The 19962-nt window shown below is 40.5% G+C and overlaps 1 protein-coding gene across 3 annotated transcripts in view; it reads right to left on the minus strand.

Moving 5' to 3' along the window:
* The window catches only part of ttc28 (tetratricopeptide repeat domain 28), a 178780-nt gene that overhangs the window by 45427 nt on the left and 113391 nt on the right, over positions 1-19962 (minus strand). For all 3 annotated transcript variants that reach the window (XM_030742337.1, XM_030742338.1, XM_030742339.1), the window contains 5 exons: positions 18316-18588; positions 18102-18232; positions 9528-9749; positions 6540-6728; positions 4914-5010 (listed from right to left, as the gene is read on the minus strand). In XM_030742337.1, coding sequence (XP_030598197.1) covers positions 4914-5010; positions 6540-6728; positions 9528-9749; positions 18102-18232; positions 18316-18588 — 912 coding nt within the window. The remainder of the gene's footprint in view (positions 1-4913; positions 5011-6539; positions 6729-9527; positions 9750-18101; positions 18233-18315; positions 18589-19962) is intronic.

Genomic DNA, 19962 nt, shown 5'->3' on the forward strand with positions numbered 1-19962 from the left:
AGGTAGTGGGGGCGGCATTTCAGGGTTAGGAGCTCCAGGTTAGGTAAACATGATTGTTTCAGGGGGACAACATTCCTACTGTCACACCAGTTGTTATTAATCATTAGGCACACACCTCCTCCTCTTGATTTTCCAGACTCACTCGTTCTGTCCGTGCGATGAACACTGAAGAACTCCGACGGCTGTACGGCGTGGTCCGGTATGAGGGGAGTCAGCCATGTCTCCGTGAGACAGATGATGTTGCAGTCCCTTATGTCCCTCTGAAACTGTATCCTGGCCCTGAGTTCATCCAGCTTGTTATCCAGTGACTGGACATTAGCCAACAGGATGCTCGGCAGTGGCGTTTGGTGCGCTCTGCGCCTCAGCCTCTCTCTTACGCCGGCTCTTTTCCCTCGGGGCCTTGTCCGTGACCTGGTCCGTCCTTTGTTTGAGCTGGCCCACTGGAAACGCAGTATCTCCTGAGGCCAAGTCGGGTCGGGAGAAAAAGGTGTCAGAATACAGCCAGAGTGCTGTATTTTGATATTAAAAAGAGTCTGTCTGTCATACGTGATATGACACAGAGCAGGCGGAATTATAAAGTCCAAAATTAGAGCTAAACCTAATATATACAAACAAAGCGTAGGAGCAGGTACGACGGCTGCTGACCTCACCGGCGCCATCTTGAAATTTTTTCTACAAGAGGAAGAAATAAAAATGGCGAGGAGATAAGGAATGAACATAAGGACAGAGAAGAGAGAAGGAGAGGAGAAGTAAAATGAGGGAGAGGAAAAGGAGGAAGAAAGAAGGAATGAAAAAGAGGAAATGTAGTGGATATAAAGAGAGGAAGAAACAAGTTAAAAGATGATAGAGGATGAAGGCGAGGGAGTGATTATGAAACAAAAGATGAAATGAGAGGAGGAAATTAGGGTTGAAAATTGAAGAACAGAAGAAGAGGAAAGGAGGAGAGGACACATCAGAGGGGAGCGGAGTTAAGGGTTGTCAAGTCAGCATTCAGAGCCAAAGGACCGTAATCATCCATAAATGATGATGTGAATCATTGATCTGAACCACAGACTGAAGCTCGTCTGTCAGGAGACTGTCAGCGACTTCAGCAGTAGCCTATAGTCACACATCAAAGTATCTTCTGAAAAACTGCGGTGTGCATGCTTTCCTTTTACGTACTTCAGACAGAAAATAAAACGCCTTCCACTCAATTGTTCTAAAAGAGCTCTGCAGTGACATACACTGAGAAGACTGGTGGAAACTGCTCAATTAATATTACCTGAGATATGTTCCATAGACTGTATATAAAAGATGGATAAAGCCATTATGACGTCATTGTCTGACTTCTGGACTCCACATTCTGAAACCTCATTGCTTTTCCCACTGCCGTGCTGGTTTTTGGAGCCAGAAGTTCTCATATTTGGATGGGATGATTGTGTTGTTTGTTAATACTGTAAATTTTGGCATTTTAACATGGGACCGATTCACATTTGGAACCAGCCTCAAGTGGAACTGCGGTCAGAGGAGATGCTTGCAGATGTGAACACTGTTCTACACACCATCCTCACTACCAGTATCACTGAAACCAGTGAGCTCCTGTATATGCCACTGCCACAGTAATCCTACAAGCGATTGGGTATAAGAGCCAGGATGCTTGTAGAGGAAGCTCCTCAAAAATCAAACCAAAATCAGGGAAGCCAGAAAGGATGTTGGTTGTTAACTGAGGTGCAGAAGGGCAGCATGAGAAACAGCTCCTGGATGAATGAATGAGAGGTACCACAAGACTTCTGTAACAATATCCTTTGGACAAAACCAAAGTGGAGCTGTTTGGCCATAATGGACCGCGCCATTCTGACAAAAACCAAACACAGCTTATCAGCATTAACACCTCATACCAAATGTCAAACATGGTGGTGGAGGGGTGATAATTTGGGTGGGTTTTGCAGGCACAGGACCCGGACACGTTGCAGACATTGAGTGAAACAAATATTTTAGAATACATAATCTCTCTCTCTCTATCGTAAAAGAGAGAGAAACAAAAAATAGCAAGCTAACACCTAACTAGGATTTCAGTGTTTGTAAAAATCTAAATGTCTGCAAATACTCTAATCGCTGACCACGCTGTGTTCGCTTTGTGATAGCACATGGACTGTTGCATAAAGATCTGAAACACTGGTTGCTATTGAAGCCTGAAATGATACTGAGTGTATACACAAATTGTTGTGCTTATACACTGTTGATTAATTATGAGATGAAATAGGAAAATGTTTCATGCGTTTATATTTTTGTTGAGTGTACTTTCTTTGTACCATGACCATGTTTGGATTCTTTGAACAAATTTAGTGATTGGGGGATGCACCTGTGGAATTGCATTATAGAAAACCAGAAACTCTAGCTCCCCTTTTAGTTGCAAAACAATAAAAAAATAATCATCAAAAAAGAGAAAACAGCCTAAATCCGCAGAAAATGTAGCTGGGAAATTACAAAGGCATTATGTTTGAAACCATTCTCACTTTACTTTTAGTGCACAGTGCTGTATACACACACACACACACACACACACACACACACACACACACACACACACACACACACACACACACACACACACACACACACACACACACAAAGGGGTGAGTTGTCCACTCAGCAGTGGAGTCAGGTTCACTGCCTCTCAGATATCACTGCGGCCGCAGAAACCAGAACCTGCTTAATAAAACATCAGTGTTGATTGTCCAGAGAGGCGCTACTACAGTCATGTGATAGGCCCTCAAAAGCAGGAACCATCACATGATTTTAAAGCTACCATCCTTGAATTTAGTTAATGAGATGTCAAAACTGCAGCATCTGTGTGTGGAACTGTAATCATATAAGTAATTTTCAGTAATATGATAAAGTAAATTAAACTTGGCTGTTTTGAGAGAATGAGCTTTTTGGTAATAATATAATTTGAGTGGTTTTTCAAACCCAGCTGTTGACAACTTTGAGATCTGAGGGTGATAAATGATGAAATGATCAATGATATTTGGGAATTTTTACCACAAAGCAATCTGCTTTGTCTGTTCTGTTTCCTTTGCCAATTTCTGGGTTTCATTTTAGGTGAATAAAAATCACTGATGCATTTCTTTGTCAGCTCGAGGAGGTTGCAGCAGAGGTGGAACTTTTTGCTGCAACTTTAAAAAAAACAAACATTCCCAGTGAATATTCCAATAATAGATTGCAAAAATAAGCATTCTTTCCTGCATGAGTTATATTGTATGCATAAACCTTTAGCACTCTGGCATCAGCATCCTGCATGCTGTTGACTATAATGCCAGATCATGGACTGAACTGAATATGAACTACTAATTTAAAGTCATTGTACTGCAGAGCCTCAAAAGCCTGTTCTTCTGTTATTCAGAGGCACACACACTCAATGTTTCTTCTTTTATTTCTGAGCTCAAAGCATAGAAAAAGCAATTTTATACCCTTGCTGATATCATACAGTATGATAAAGTACTGTATGTACCCTGTAGGGTGACAGTGCCACTTGATTTTTAGATCTCCAACATTTGTCTTATCTTACTGTTTATTTTCTTCCCAATGATTTTTGTCTTGGTGGCAGGCAATAAAATACTGCAATATTGATTCAAACTGCTCTTTCATATGGAACTTCTTATCTTGGGGTACTTACTGCATCACTGAGGTTGACTATAATGTGATGCTGTGTTGCTTTTGGTTTTCCTTGAACCATAATCCCATGGTTCCCAGCCTTTGACCAATTTCAAATATCTATTTCATTTTTTCTCCAACCCAACAATTTTAGTTTCTTATCTATACTCACAGTTTCCACTCTTTTTCCATATTATAGGCAAACTGATTAACTGATAGGCTTAGTTTTTTTAATCAAATCATTTTAACTTTTTATTCATAATTGGTTTTAATCATATATGTATTGCATTTCCAAATCAACATTGAGTATGGCCTTAAGACTTAAGTTTAGCAACTGTGGTGTTTCTGGTATGATGCATGTTTTTACTCCCATTTCCCAAAATTAGAGGAAAAATGTAATATATAGTTTATATGCTTGATTTGCTGAAGTCAAGTAGTCTAATCATTATTTTAGAAAATGTTAACAGGAATCAAAGCTGTATTTGTTTTAGTTTATTATTTACGCATGTAATTGCAGCTGCACAGGATCCATAGGCGACTCAAGCTTAAATACAGAGTGGTGCCGTTCACAATATGTGGCTGAATGGCTTAATTAACCCCATATATATTTAGAAAACACTAACTATGCTTCAGAAACAAACAGTTGAATTTGTCAGAGAATTTGTCAACTCCCTCATTATATACATATCTCAGAATTAGAAGACATGCTATAATCTCCAGCCACATCATGTAGTATCATACACAGATGAAAACACATGAATGAGTTGGAATCACACAGGGAACAGTGGTGGGTTTGGGCTGCAGGGATGGGATAGTCCTTCAGATTTATGCTACCTTATCCCAGCTTTTCTCAGGTAACCTTCATTACTGTTTCAATTTTGCCGTGTTCATTTTGTCTGTCATTTCTCACTGTATATATACTGAATGTCAGCAGATACTCACTTACTGATCCCATAAATGTTTAATAGAGAATTATTTTACCTCTTAGTAAAGTCAAGGCAGTATATCACAACCAATATAACTATAGGCTTTAAAGTGTGGGAACAGCAAATCGCCCCATAAGAAAACAGTAAAATACAAAATATAAAATACAGTCACTTCTTCTGCACATACATGTGTTCTATTCTAATGTTTTCCATTTGACCAAAGCTAAGAAAGCTAAGAAAAGCATACTGTCTTTTAACTCCCCACAACAAAAGCCCAGATTTAGATGCCAGATGGGAAAACACACCAATTACATTACCTCAGCCAGGTCCACTATGACCCTGCATCAAACCTACCCAGGTTGGAAGAGGCTCTGCCCTGTGCTGCTCTGTCCTGCAGCTCCTGAGCAATTTCTAGCTGGTTTTGGTGGTACTGACGAGCCCTCTCCAGGTCCTGAGGATCAGCCAAACAAAATTATTACATTCTCATCACAATGTGTTTCATTAGTGAGCACCAGGGTTATAATAGTTTTGGATTTTACATTATAGTTTAGTTTTAGTTAGTTTTTACTTTTTTTTCTCTAATTCAGTTAGTTTTAATTAGTTTTCAGAGTGGTTTTGCTCGTTTTTATTAGTTTTTATTTTTGGTTTTATGCTTAGTTTTAGTCAGTTTCAGTATTACTTTTAGTATTTTCATACTTAATCAGGTACGCTTTAAAAATACCCTTTAAAGAAATAAATTCAGCAACCAACTGTTCACAGACAGCAGAACTACATGCTAAATGTGTGTAATAGGACACACATGAACATCAACAGGGAGAAACTGCTAACAATATGAACTCCAAAACTCGATAAATTCTACAATAAACTCCCAATTAAGTTCAGCCTCAGTGCAGCAGATTAACAACAGCTACATGTGGTGTTTGACAAAAACAAACTCCTTGAAGGAGTCAAAGCTCAAATCCAGCTGCATCCTGATGTTCTCTCCACCTGATGCTGCTTCTGTTTTGGAGCTACTTGGTTAGATGCTCGCTGATTAGACTTGCAGGGTCTTTGCGGCCTATGTAGCCTACGGAAGTGTCCGACCTCATGTCCGCATTTATGCATGTATAGCTGGATTGCGTGTGTTAATTACCTTGTGGTTGTGTGCTCGGAGTTTTTTTGGTCCTCGCTCTTTGTGCTCAGTTTTTAGGATGCAAACATATTTGTCCCTGTTTTTTCACTTTCTTCATTTCTTCACGTCCATTCCCATAGTTTCAGCAGCTCCCTCCAGGAATTTGCTGACATTTGTGAGTCCTTATATTGATGCTTTGATTATTAGTCCTGATTGTTATTATCTGACTGATAAAGTAGCCGGAAACGCACAAGGACTACGTTGTGGGCTGCGTTGACCCGACGAGTAGTCACGTTTCTCTGGAGGTGCAGGCCGGGTTGCCTTGTAGGATGAGAGCGGTTTCCGTAGCTGCCTTGTGTGCGCTTCTCAGGTCTACTTTGATGTTGGTGTTTTTTTTCCTGACTAAGAAGTGTTCCGTACATTTTTCATCATCCACAACAAGACACTCGCTGCTATCTGTGCTATCATAGTAAAAAAAAAAACACCACATGGGACTCTCTGAGGAGCAGCGCGGTGTGCGCACGCACGCACATGCGCACGCACGCACATGCGCACCCATTTGCCCGACGGCGTTCCGAGCTTAAACTCGGAGAGAGGAAAAAAATGATTTCATATCAATCCAAAAGACTTTTGAAAAAATAACAATATCTATAATTTCAGTTAGTTTTAGTTAGTTTTGTAAACTCACAATTCAGTTTTAGTTAGTTGTCGTTTCTTCCTTTTAATTTTAGTTTTTATTTATTTCAGTTAACGACAATGTTTTTTCAATTTCAGTTTTCGTTATTTCGTTCGTTTTCGTTAACTATAATAACCCTGGTGAGCACCTTATTTTGCAGTTAACCACGCCTTTTAGATGGTTTTATACTAACCTGCATGCATCGGGCGGCGTGCCCCAGACCAGCATATGCCCGCATCTCAATTGCTCTGTCGGTCAGCTCTTGGGCCAACTCCAGCACTCTCGTATGGTATGATATGGCCTTGTCAAAGTCCCGCTGGGAGTGGTAAGCGCTGCCCAGGTTGCTGTATGCTCGTGCCTCCTCACGCTGGTTCTCCAAACTCTGCCAAACACACCATCACTTCACCGTCACTAAGAAATTAAATTGTTATTTGATGGCAAACAGTGGAATTTCCACAGAAATCACAACTTCTACATTTTCTTTTGCTATCCCAAACTGTTAAAGATGAACATATACTAAAATGATCCTTTTCTTCAAAAATGTATTCGGCGGGGATACTTGATTCAAAGAATGTTAAAACACTTTTTTGGGGAGTATGAAGATAAAGCGAAGGCACATCAAACACATGGCAACATTCCCAGCTAAACTGACCTTAAATGTTCAAAAAAATTACTTCAAAAAAGTTTCAGTAGGCAGGATATTTTTCCTGATACACATGCAGTTCAACAGATGGTTGCTTCATAAAAATTAGGTTGCTTTAAAGAGAAAGCTACACAGTGTATTTGCTTTTTCAGACTTTTAATCAGAGTGCATCTTCCTGTCAATTAAACTGGGATATTGATCTGGTCAGTTAAGTAGCAGAGGGGGTTGTTAATCAGTTTCTGCTGCTTTGGTGTTATTGAAATTAACAACAGGTGCACTAGAGGGGCAACAATGACACAACTCCCAAAACAGGAATGGTTTTACAGGTGGAGGCCACTGACATTTTTTCCCTCCTAATCTTTTCTGACAGTTTTTCGACTCGTTTTGCATTTGGCTAGAGTCAGTGTCACTGCTGATAGGATAAGTCAATACCTGGACCCTACAGAGTTTGCACAGGTAGTCCAGCTCCTCCAGCATGACACATCAATACGCACATCTTATGTATGGCTTTCATGAATTTTTTCACAAATAAAATTCTAACATTAGAGAAAAAAGTCCTCATAACCCTCTCAAAGACATATCTTTATGTTCAGCTGCTTATTTGTTTAGTCTCTTTCTCTATGAATGATCTTTCTGAGTTAACTTCAGTAGTTACTTCCTCCAAACCATCAACCTGTATATTAGACCCCATTCCTACAGATTGGCATTTGCCATAAAATACCAGAACTAGCAGGTCCACGACTGGCACCTGTACTTTTCACAGATAATAGCAGGTTCACCCAGAGCACATGTGACAGACCTGAAAGGGTCTGGAGAAGCTGGGGACAACGTTATGCTGCCTATAACATCGTTCAGTGATGTCTGGAGAGGCGTATCCGCTGAGGGATGCACAGCACTCTACAGGCTAGGCATCGGCACCCTGACTGCCATTAGGGCAGGGGTGCCCAAACTTGCAGGCCGCTTCTGGCCCCGCCCCCTTCTGGTCCACAAATTGATGCCAAAAATAACATACAATTTGGCCCTTTAAGATACTTTTTTGACATTTCGCTTAACCCTCTTAATTGGAGGGTACGGCGAAATGTCAAAAAAGTAACTTAAAGGGCCAAATTGTATGTTATTTTTGGCATCAATTCGCGGACCGGAAGTAGGGGGCGGGGCCGGAGTGGCCCGCGGGCTGGGTTTGGGCACCCCTGCATTAGGGATTGGGATGAAATCCTTGGACCCATTGTCAGACCCTTCACTGGTGCCGTGGGTCCTGGGTTCCTCCTGGTGGATGACAATGCCTGACCTCATGTGGTAAGCGTATGCAGGCAGTTCCTGGAGGATGAAGGAATTGTTACCACTGACTGACCCCTTACGCTCACCTGACCTAAATCCAATAGAACACCTCTGGGACATTATGTTTCAGTCCATTCGACACCACCAAGTTGCACCTCAGACTGTCCAGGAGTTCAGTGATGCCCTGGTCCAGATCTGAAAGGAGATCCCCCAGGACACCATCCATCGTCTCATTAGGAGCATGCCCTGACATGCATACAAGCATGTGGGGACCATATAAACTATTGAGCACCCTTTTGATTTGCTGCAATGAAATTTTGGCAAAATGGACTATTTTGTCACTTTGATTTTCAGCGTGTCTTTGAATTCAGCCCTCTGTAGGTTGATAATTTTAATTTCCATCAAACAATGTGGCATCCTTTCTTTCCTAACAGATTACCCAGTCCATATCAGTATAGATATCCAGCATGATTTTTTTTCTCATTTATTTCTGATTTGTTTTCAAAGTGCTCCTTTAATTTTTTGAGCAGTGTATAAAAAGAGAAATCGGCAGATATTTGTGTTTATTTAAGATCTGTTAAACATTTGCAGGCTTAGCATGCAGTGTAATTAAGTCATGAATTGTTTGCTGTGTAATGGTGACTTTGCTACTAAGGACCGCATTCAGTAGCTGATACATTTACTAAAATACGCACAAGATCAATGCAGAAAAGGAGCTGCATTCCTGTTTGAATTCATCATAGTCTTGCAATACAGATTATACTTCTCAACATAGAGTTATAATTCAAAATGCAATTACTGGACATAGATGGTGGCTTTATATTTAATAAGTGACTCTATCTGGGTACAGCCTCACATTTTGAGCCTGTTTGAGAAACATCTTCCTTATAAAGCTTCCAGAAATCAATCAGTTGAAAATAGCTCAAATTTTCCAAAAAGAAATAAAGATATGATTTTATATCCAAAACAACCGTGCTGCCGAAGAGATATCAGCTGAAGCTAGGGCGGGCTGTACTTCTATGTTAAAAAATCTTTGTGCCAAACGATGGTGCAGAGTCAGTCAAATCTTAGGAAATGTGGGTCGGACTAAAAAGAAATATCAAAAATCTAAAAAACAGCAGCAACACATCTGAATACACCAAGACATTAAAAAGTGCTGTTCCCTTGGAGGTAAAAGTCTTGTTTACATTATGCAGAGGCTAAATAAAAAACAACAACAAAGAATACATTACACTGATTCACATTACATTAGCACTGTACCTTTGCGATGTCCAGATGTTGCTCATGGCACTGGACAGCATTGGTAAAGTCTCCCAGCGCAGTGTACACAGCACCCATGTTGCCCAGCTGGCGAGCCTCGGAGAGCCTGCACTGGCTTTGTCGCGCCAACAGCACACACTGTTTATGGCTGGCCAGCGCATTGGGGTAGTCACCAATAGCTGTGTACACATGACCCAGACTGCTCAGAGCACTAGATGCAGCCTGAAATCACACATGTACAGCACACACTGGTCAGTATCCAGCAAAAAAAGATAAACACAGTCATGTACACCAGAGGTGGCAAACGTATTTTAGTTCATGGACCACACACAGGCCAATTTGATCTCAGGTGGGTTGGACTAGTAAAATAATTTGATAATAACTTATGTGAAAAACACCAGAATGTGAAGTACATTCTGAAAATGTTCACATTTTCACTTTTAAAAATCCATCCATTTACATAACAGATAACGAGAAGCCTGAAATGTACTCAGAAAAACAAGAGCAATTATAACGTCATTATATTGTCATTACATGGATGTAATCCCATCTGTGCAATTACTCTTCCTTCAAAATGTAATTTGTGTTAGAATGTCTGTTTTTATTTTCGGGTTCTGTTGCAGAACAGCTGTATAAAAAGTGCAATTTCTAGGAGACAGGGGTCATTTAGAGAGAATGGAAAAGGAGTCAGAATAAACAAGTGAGAAAAATCAGGCATCGCCTCCTCCCATCCCAAATAGAATCTTGCCCCTGGAAGACACGCACATCTTGGAGGTGCCACGAGTGAAAGCTCGTCTTTCACATCTTATTTAGACCCCGCTGTGAGAGTCTGACCCTCTGCCACCACCTCAGCTTTATATCAGGCTCTAGCGACTCTATTATTACTCCATTTTAGTTAGCACATGAGACCCTTTTATCGCACTTTGAGCTCTCTAATGATTTCTAGCACCCCTCGTCCTGCTAATTGCAGGGCTTCTTCAGGCATATTACCATGCAAATCAAGATGAGTGTTTCAACTCAAGTTCACGCTGTTGCTGTCGTCATATGTGCATGTGAATGAAAATAAGGCCATGAACTCATGCCCCTCCAAACACACACACACACACACACACACACAGATTGTGTCAGATCCCTCTTTTACTCTTATCTGCTTTTCTGATTAAACAGAAAAAGAAAAGAGACCCAGTCACTACATTCTTGCCTTAGTAATTTAAAACCTGCCTTGCCATTTATAACTAATCTAGAGGTTATTGGTATTGATCAGTTTGCCATCAGTGGAGTCATAGAAAAAAGATACGATGTGTGAGGAAGAGTTTGTTTCAAATTAAACAAGTAATTGAGACAAGAGCAGCAGTGTGCATTGACATATTCATTAATTAATGTATCCATATGTGCGTGCACACACAGACCGGTTTATATGATAGAATGTGTATAAAGTTGGACCACATGACAGAGCCCAGAAGTAAGCACAAAATATTCCACATATGGATGATCCTATATCGGTAAGGCCTCAGTCACACAGGCCTAGAGACCGGTCAATGACCCCCTGGAAACCTCCAGTCATTAGGGAAAAATGAGTATTCCCTGACTGGTTGGAAGTGGTTGCTGGAGGTTGCTGGCTGTCGCTGGGAAAAATTGGCCACAAAGAAGGTGCTGTACCAAAACCCTCCTTCTAATTGCTTTAGTTGCTAGCAGATTGGTACATTAGGAAGACACTGAAGTATCAGCAAACACTTGCTAACTAGCTAATTAACCACCGAACAGTAGTGAAAACTGAAAACGTGTAATGCAAGCCGGAAACGGAGAACAGTAAGTTGTGCCCTACCACTGAAACCAAAACATTTCAAAAGGTGTAGTGTTTTATGTGAAGGTGAACAGTCTCTGTTTCCAGTTTGTGTTTCACTACCGCTTAGCGAAGAGTTGGTATCTGCAGACAAGCTGTGCTTTCCATACAAACTGAGGCCGACAATCTGCAATCACAATCTGCTAGCAACCAAAGCAGTCACAAAGAGGTTTTCTGTGTGGCACCATATACCTCCTAGTGACAGTAAGCGAAATTCAGCAACCACTTGCTAACTCACTGGGGAATATACATTTTTCTATAGCAACTGGTGGTGACTAGGGTTTCACTGACTGGCTGTAGGCCTGTGTGACTGGCACTTTAGCAATCAATTTCACAGCAACTGCCAGCAACCTCCAGTAACTACTTGCAACCGGTTGGGGAACAATCATTGTTCCCTAGGGACTGGTGGTTGCCAGGTAGTTGAAAACCAGTCTCTATGCCTGTGTGGGCCTAACATTATTTTAATCAGAGACTATTCACAAGTGAAGAGGTGGAGATGTGGTATTGTGGTCGTGTGAGTGACGTTACCCATGGGCCTGAAAAGTGAAGCTAATGTTGAAGTGCCTAAATCCATTTGTGTTTGTGTGAATGACCAGCAGGGGGTGACTCCTTTGATTGCTAAAAGAAACATGCAATATAAAAAAATCCCTGTAATTGTCACTGAGTTTATGAACACAGTAAATGCTGCCCTGATGATTGTTTTGCTGAATGAGTTTGTACATATTAATTATATTGTGCACCATGACTTATACACCATGCCACGTAATTCTATGTCACAATACGGACCAATATGGGGTGAGCACCATGAAAAACAGATACATTTAACCTTTGGGCTGCTAAAGAGCTCGAAAGGATTCAAAATTGGTATCAGAAGAAAAATGAAACAAAATAGCTTCTCGCCGATTTCCTGGATTTAGTTCCATATTCTCAATAAAACTGACTCCACTACAACACTTACGAAGATTAAAGCGTTTGCGTGGTTAATAAATTTTACTGGAATGTGTAAGAAAACTAGAAGTCTGGCAGAGCAGGTGCTATAACTTGGCTTCACCCATATCCATAAAACTCACCAATGTCCCAGCTTTAATCGGAAGTCTACAACTCCTACAGAATTAGTTCCTCTGCTTTTAATCAAGAAATAATCGCACCTATTTCACAGACTTAAAGTTTAGTCCACATGGCTTATGGGAAGTATAAACATAAAAAATGAGTAAGCAGTAAAATTCAATTGATTTAAAAATGACCCTACTATCAAAACACAGAAAGGGGGACACAGGATCCACTGTGAGGGTTCCTTCCCCAGACAAACACCAATAGACTCTTGCTCTCTTTAAACCATGGACCTGCGTAACACTTCACAGTTGGTGCAATAATATCCAGCATATGAGGTAAGCAGACTTTCATCAATGAACTGATTCAGATGGAATATTTTTTTTTACTGATTTCTTTTTCTTTTGTCTTTGAGGATTCTGATAATACCTTTAACAGTGGTAAGGGTTAAGGCTTTTTAAAGACTGCTTTTTTATTGTCTTTCAGAGAAAGAAACAATAGGAACTGATATCACTTAAGTCTCACATGCTTTACAGAATATTCATTAATGCAAAATCAAGTTTGTGTTCCAAGTTTATATGATGCTTATTTAGCCAATTCACTTACCTGCTACTTCAACAGTTTGCACACAAAAATATTAATTGAGCATCACAATTAAGTCCTATTTTATATGATTAACTGCTGCCGTTTTTTTTTTTTTTGCTAGTGAATTAATTGAAAAGTTTCTATCAAGCAATCCATCTCTTCAGTATTTGGAGAAAAAGCCTGCAGAGTCTCAGCTTGTTACAGTAACACTGAGTCAATGTGCTGCAGTTTGAAGCAACACCTCAAACAGCCTATACGAAAAGTGTTGTTCCCTTGGCGCTATGATAATGACTCCAATCTGCTGAACTCCAGCACTGTGCAAATCTGTGAACACACAGTGAGATGTAACAATCAATAAACCCTGTCCTGAGGTAAAGACTCACACTGTAAGAATCATCTCTTTGGTGCAATCGCAGGGAGAGTAATTAACTTTAGAGGCCATCTGAGCACAAACAGCAGCCACTCAGCCACTCTTTGATTCAGATTCACTCACACACACTCAGACACACACACACTAAAACTTTAAAATGGGAATTTGACCTTTCAAAGCAAACCACAAGGGACAGGCAGACAAAAAAGGAAGTCCAAAGCTATCTCTGGCTATGTTTGCAAGTTTAAAGAATGTGTTGTTAGCTGCAGAGATCGGCTTTAGATTAGTCAACTAAGCAGGCAGCCTCCGGGCCTGAAAAATGAAGCCATCCTGGATGTGCCTCAAGTGGCTATTAAACTTAAGTTCCTTTAATAGCCACTCGAGGCAGCTTTTAAAAGCAAATCAGTCCCTCCATAGACTAACTGTTAAAATGTCCAACTTCAGATGTGAATGTTACTGTATATAGCGCATGTTTACAGCCTGGACTATAGCGAATTGTTAATCTTTATAACAGCTGTATGGGGCTGTAAGTGGAGTGATTTTTTTCTTTCATTTTTTAATGTTTAGTTCATTCATTTAAATTGTGCCAATGTTTAAAGTTAGGCTTGTGTGTTCTGACACTGGTAGCTATTGCTCATAGCTTTTTTCTAGGCCTAACCTGGGCTAATTCCAGCCACTGAACCCAACCTCTCCATCATGATAGCGCTGCCTTTTGGAGCATTTTTATTGGACAAATAATATAGATTGGTTTTGTAGAGCAGTCTCTCCAAGATGACTGTGCTCCAATTTTAAAGTATTTAAATGTCAAGTTAATTAGTACTAATTAGGAGGTGTCTGTGCAGTTTATGGATCCAAAGCCTAATATATTTTAGACTATAAGCCAAATAAAGCAGGTTATTCAAATTCATTTTTTGGACTGTTTGGAATTATAAGTAGCATTTTTCACAGTTTTCTTACTTATATGGATGAAAGGAAACTACGCTGCAATGAAAATACAGTGTTAGTTGCGGCCCCGGGGGAGTTTGAGAAGAATATCTACTTCATTTCAAATGCAGCCTATATGGGACAGGTAATACACACGCATGTCCCTTTAAATCAGAGCTTTAATGAGCGCTAAAAACTGTCACTGAAAACAGCCAAACTGACCTTTAGTGGAATTTACCACTCCTAATTAACGTCAGAATACCCTGCTCTTTTCTTTCTGCTCATGCGTGTTCACATCCGTGCGCATGTTTGTGAAAAATATGACAGCACACGTCTACAGAAATCCCAATTCCCAGCCGAGTGATGAGTGTAAACACATAAAATCCAGTTGACACATCCGCGGTGGAGCTGTAGGCAGGAAAGGGAGATTTAATAAATGACGATGAGGCCTCTGTGTGTACAGTCAACTGGTCAGACAAGTGTTTGATTTCCCTTAAGGACATATTGCTTTGAGAAAACACACAAAAAAATCCAATCATGTTGTGTCTGGGTCTGTCTATATTGTTTATATCTGTGCTTCTCTATAAATGAAAGTGAGAGTGAGACTGACAATCCTTGTCTTTTTGCACAAAGAAGAAATCAAAACATAATAATATTAGCCTGCCATTAGATTAGATTTGTATTGTAGAAAAGCAGCAAATCTCATTAGAAGAGCTAGGAGAGGTAGAAACAGGGGGAAAAAATAAAATAATGTGAGTAGAAAGGTGTGAGAAGATGGGTGTCTAGATCTAATGCATGGAAACAGAATAAGAGAGATGAATAGAGACAGAGAAAGATTAGTGCTGACACTGCTTCCTCCATGTGCCTGATAAAACCAGATGCATGAGGTTTAGGAAGGTGATGTTCAGCTTGGTTCAGACTGGTTTGCCTCTGAGATTTAAACCTGTCAGTGTATGAAGTGGTGAGAAAGGCATGTGTGAGGTAAAAGGGGGAGACACTGAGGCAGCGTGGGGAGAGTAGGTGTGAGCAGGCTTGTTTTTGAACTCCAATTCATAGTTTAAATGCACTAATGTGGACAAGTTTAAAAGAAGTGGTAATAATCTTATTATCTAACAGTCTATAAGAAAGTATACAAGTATATTTCCATGTATAGTCAGAAAAAGATTGTTGTTTTCATTTCCTTTTATATTTGGTGGCGTGCCTCTGTTTCAGGGACCTCCCCATCCTCCCATGACTACACACTGAAAGCCAGAGGCCAAAGGAGAAGCAACAAGACCCTCACTACTGAACAGAGCATCTGTTACAGTGATAACAGACGCCTGCATCAGAAAGAGGAGGTGTGATGAGGAGGGTTGCATAGTGGCTTACAGGTATGCAGCAACTGTGGGCAGCTTAAATTGTATGCTCCATATGAGCCAAATATGGGCCGGCACTGAGCTCTGCTCATCTGCAGGGACTGCAACTCGACTAATGAATTAATGTCATGCTTGATTTGATGGAAATATTTTTATTTGTGTCTCATCAGGATCTTTTTCTTCTTTTAAAAATTTTTTTCAGACAAATTTTGATTACTGTTCATAGCATGGGGCAAATGCGTATTATTATTATAATAAATGTTTTTATTGTTATTATTAATCTTGATCTAACTGTAACAGTAAGTGTAAGAAAGCTCCCGCCAGCTTTCTGGAGCTTTGTTTGGAAGCATGCTGCACTGAAACCTTCTCACACCACACAGATAAACACAAATAACACAGCAGAGCAAACACACAGCAGGAGATATGGATTTCTGTTGATGACCGTGTTTGAGTCGCCTTAAGCTGCACACCTGTGGAGGAGAAGCTCAATAACCGTCTGTCAACAATACATGCCCTGGACTCTATGGTGCATTCACAACTTCCAAACAGACACACAAGCTTCAAAAGAGAAACAACAGCATCTGGTTTTGACTCAGAGCTCTGAGTTCTTGACAAAAGCAGATATATATATATATATATATATGTGTGTGTGTGCAAAATGAATGTGCTAAAACCTGTAGCTGGTCCGATGCTTTAACTAGGTGTTGACACAGACAAACACTGAGAAGCGTGGACAAAAACACATCCAGACGAAGAGGACTGCTGCTTCACTGCTTTCATCAAAATGAACTCACTCAGACCCTCATTTGTCTTACTGACAGGTGTTCAATCAGGCTCTCTAGATCCAGCATGCAATCACATGCTATTAAGTGACTGCGTGTGCATGTCCGAGTGTGTGTGTTCAACTGCAGTATTGAGCCACTGGTGTGTGAGGGTCCAGCAGAACCTCAGAGGATGTTAGAGAGGCTGAAACACAGACATAATAAAACTTTGCAATAGAACATCTTGCTGACTTAACTGCTGGGAGACACAGTAATCAGCTGTGTGTATGCAGCTTAATACTCAACACAGAGAAACGCAGGGGAGGCTACAATCAACTAAAATACCAAGAATCATACAGCAAACTCCAAGACTGCTTAACCCATAATTATAATTCTGAAAGAACTTGGAATGCTAAAATAATCACAGAAACAAAGCAATAATGAAACTCAACCAAATAGTAATTAAAACTAGAGCGCAGGAATAACAATGAAAAACAAACTAAAAACTCCAAAAATAATAACCAGAAAAGCCCAAAAAAAATGACCCAACAAAACCAACAGACCATGATGTAAACAAGTCCAAATTTCTTTCTGAGTGTACAATGAAAAAAGGACATGAACATACTGCAGGAAAACTGTGAAATGAAGAACATCATAATGACAGAAAGCAAGTCAGACAACAGCTTGTTATTTATTAATCTAGCTGATAACAGAGCTGTGCTTCTGCTACACACAGTAAAGAAAGCATTGATGAGCACGGTTGTTTATATTTGTCACACAAATCATAAGATTCAACGAAATATGAAATAAAAACACACAACTAACCTGACAGCTTTACTTTGTACTTTGGGACATAAAGAGGCCCAAAATCTAATCTGTAACCACAATCTAATTAACTATGGTTTTCACAACTGTCCAAAGTGTTTCTGCAGAAGGCTGACGAGTTAAGCTGTGGCCGGAGGCGATGAAAAACCGCTCTCCAAGAAGGACGAGAGTGTGACAGAAGATAAGGAAAAACGGAAGATAATATATAAGAGCAAACAGTTTCATGACAGTGTAGCAACATTATTGTCATGTGTTATATACTTGATCAACCATGACTCTAAAATATTAAATATATCTAAGCTAAACTCCCAAAAAAGAAATCAATCATTACAGTACAGAACATGTAGTCACTGCTCTTTGCTTCTTGTCTCAGTTGCAATGCCAAATCAAATCTTGAGGAGCAAAAAAGCACATAACCACTGGCTATTGTCTGATGAAAGTTTAGCTTTTTATTTGCTTTTATTAATTTATCTGCAGTCTTAAAGAAAGATCTACACCAGTTGGCTGTTGCCTCCAGAGGCAAGGTTATCAGATGATTGGCATTAGATGTCAAGTATAAGATCACAGGTCTTTTACTCATTTTAAAACATAATGACTCAAATGTCCTTTTTTTCAGTGAGCACCCTACTAAATATATTCATTAAGAGTGAAGCTCTGTAGTCAAATTACTGTAATGTCCCAGCTCGTCTGCTAAGTACCCTGTTACTCTCCACACTGCTGCACTATAATTGGACTGTTACCTCCAACCTGCTGTCTTCAGAAGCAAAGAACATTTAAGCCAAGAGTGGGTGAGTGCAGATCTATACAAAAGTGTTGTCTTATGAATACACATTAGGACATTCTACAAACTTGCAAACTTACTTCTCTGTCCTTGAGCTTCATGGCCAGCACTAGCTGGTTTCTGTGATTGGCCAGTGCTTCTCTGTAATTGCTTTTGGAGAAAAGGGCAGAGCCGAGGTTCCCATGAGCTCGACATTCCCCTGACTGGTCACCTGTGCGAGAAGAATTTAGCAAGTTACCTTTACTGTAGCTTTATTTCACACACTATAAACTACCACTTTCAAGTTTTCCATACCTAAAGTCTTGGTCACCTCCAGGTCCTGTTGCATGTAGGCCATACTTTTCTCCACATTACCTAAAGACCAGTACGCAGAACTCAGGGCAGAGTAGACGGATCCACGCAGCTTTAGCGAGCACGTGCCAATCTTCAGCCCCGCCTCCAGGACTACTACCGAGGCTCCATGGAAACCATGCGTCAATAGTTCCTGGCCGATGACAGAGACAACCACAAACGGGCTCTTGTCTAGCTTCATCTTCTGCAGCTGCTGGTAGGTGGGCTCAAGTGAGTCTATGAAGGTGTGACAGACACACAAAAAACAGACTGGTTATGTAAGGAAAGGGAATCATTTATCATTTACTATGTTACAAAGATTAATAGAAATGAAATAAATTAGATTAGATAAAACTTTATTAATCCCTTTAGGACTCATCATGGGGCCATTATATCGGATGCACTGGTTGCTTTGCCTCACTGCTGGTGATATCATCACACAGCCACATCCACATCCATCGTGACATCGCAGGTACCTGCTGCAGTATTCTCCTGAACGATAATTGTAGCTACTCAGACAAAATCTCAACATCAGCGCTTGTACAGGAAGAGAAAACATCAAAACTGGAAGCAAAGAAATGATGTTTTTCTTTTAACGTTTTTTCCACAAAGTATCATATTTTCAAACTGTTCCTCTGTAAATCTGTGAATCTCTGTGCTTTTATACAGCTATATCATTTAAAAAGCAGTAAAAAAAGACCCAATCATACACTTGTGCCTTCAACCCAGCTGCAGCTTCACAACAGCACAACGCACCAGCTAACAGGAAAATGGTGGACTGCCCACTCTGGGTAGGTGAGGAATTACTGCCTCAAATGGAGCCCATTATACTTGTTGCATTGGCCATGTTCGGTGGAAACAGTCGTGTCCCCACACCAGTGCTGAAAGTGCGAGTACTTGCTGCATGATCGGTCAGACTGATATAAGCCTCTACATAAATACTGGCATAGAAGGAGAAGATGTCAAAATTGGAAGCAAAAGAAATTGCAGAGTTTTGTTTTGTTTTGTTTTTTTTTTTATATTGGGCCCATAATGGGCCCATGAGTCTCTTGGGGTCTTGTTCATGAGTGAGGGGAGATTGACAGGTGGATTGTTACATTGTTAGCAGTGAAACGGATGCTGTTCTGATCTGTTGGGGTGATGAGAGAGCTGAGCATGAAAGCAAAGCTGTCAGTTTATCGGTCGATCTACATCCCTACCTTCATCTATGGCCACGAGCTGTGGGCAGTGGCTGAAAAAACGAGATACAAGTGAGAGAAATGAAGTTCTTTCACAGGGTGTCTTGGTTCTCCTTTAGAGAGGAGCATGGTCAGTGGAGCCACTGCTCCTCCACATTGAAAGGAGACTGTTGAGATGATTTGGCCATCTGACTAGGACACCTCCTGGGCACCTCATAGGTGAGATGTTTCAGGCATGTTCTACTGGGAGGACACCTTAGGCAGACCTGGAACATGCTGGAGAGATTATGTCTCTTGACTGCCTTGGGAATGCTTTGGTGTCTCCTGTAGGCTGCTTACACTTCTGTCCTCATGTCCTGGAGCATGTTCTGGACCCAGATATGTGTCAGAAAATGGATGGATGGATGGAAGGCATAGGGGTGAACAGCTTCTT

Source organism: Archocentrus centrarchus, chromosome 12 (genome assembly GCF_007364275.1).
Source record: "Archocentrus centrarchus isolate MPI-CPG fArcCen1 chromosome 12, fArcCen1, whole genome shotgun sequence".
NCBI lineage: Eukaryota > Metazoa > Chordata > Actinopteri > Cichliformes > Cichlidae > Archocentrus > Archocentrus centrarchus.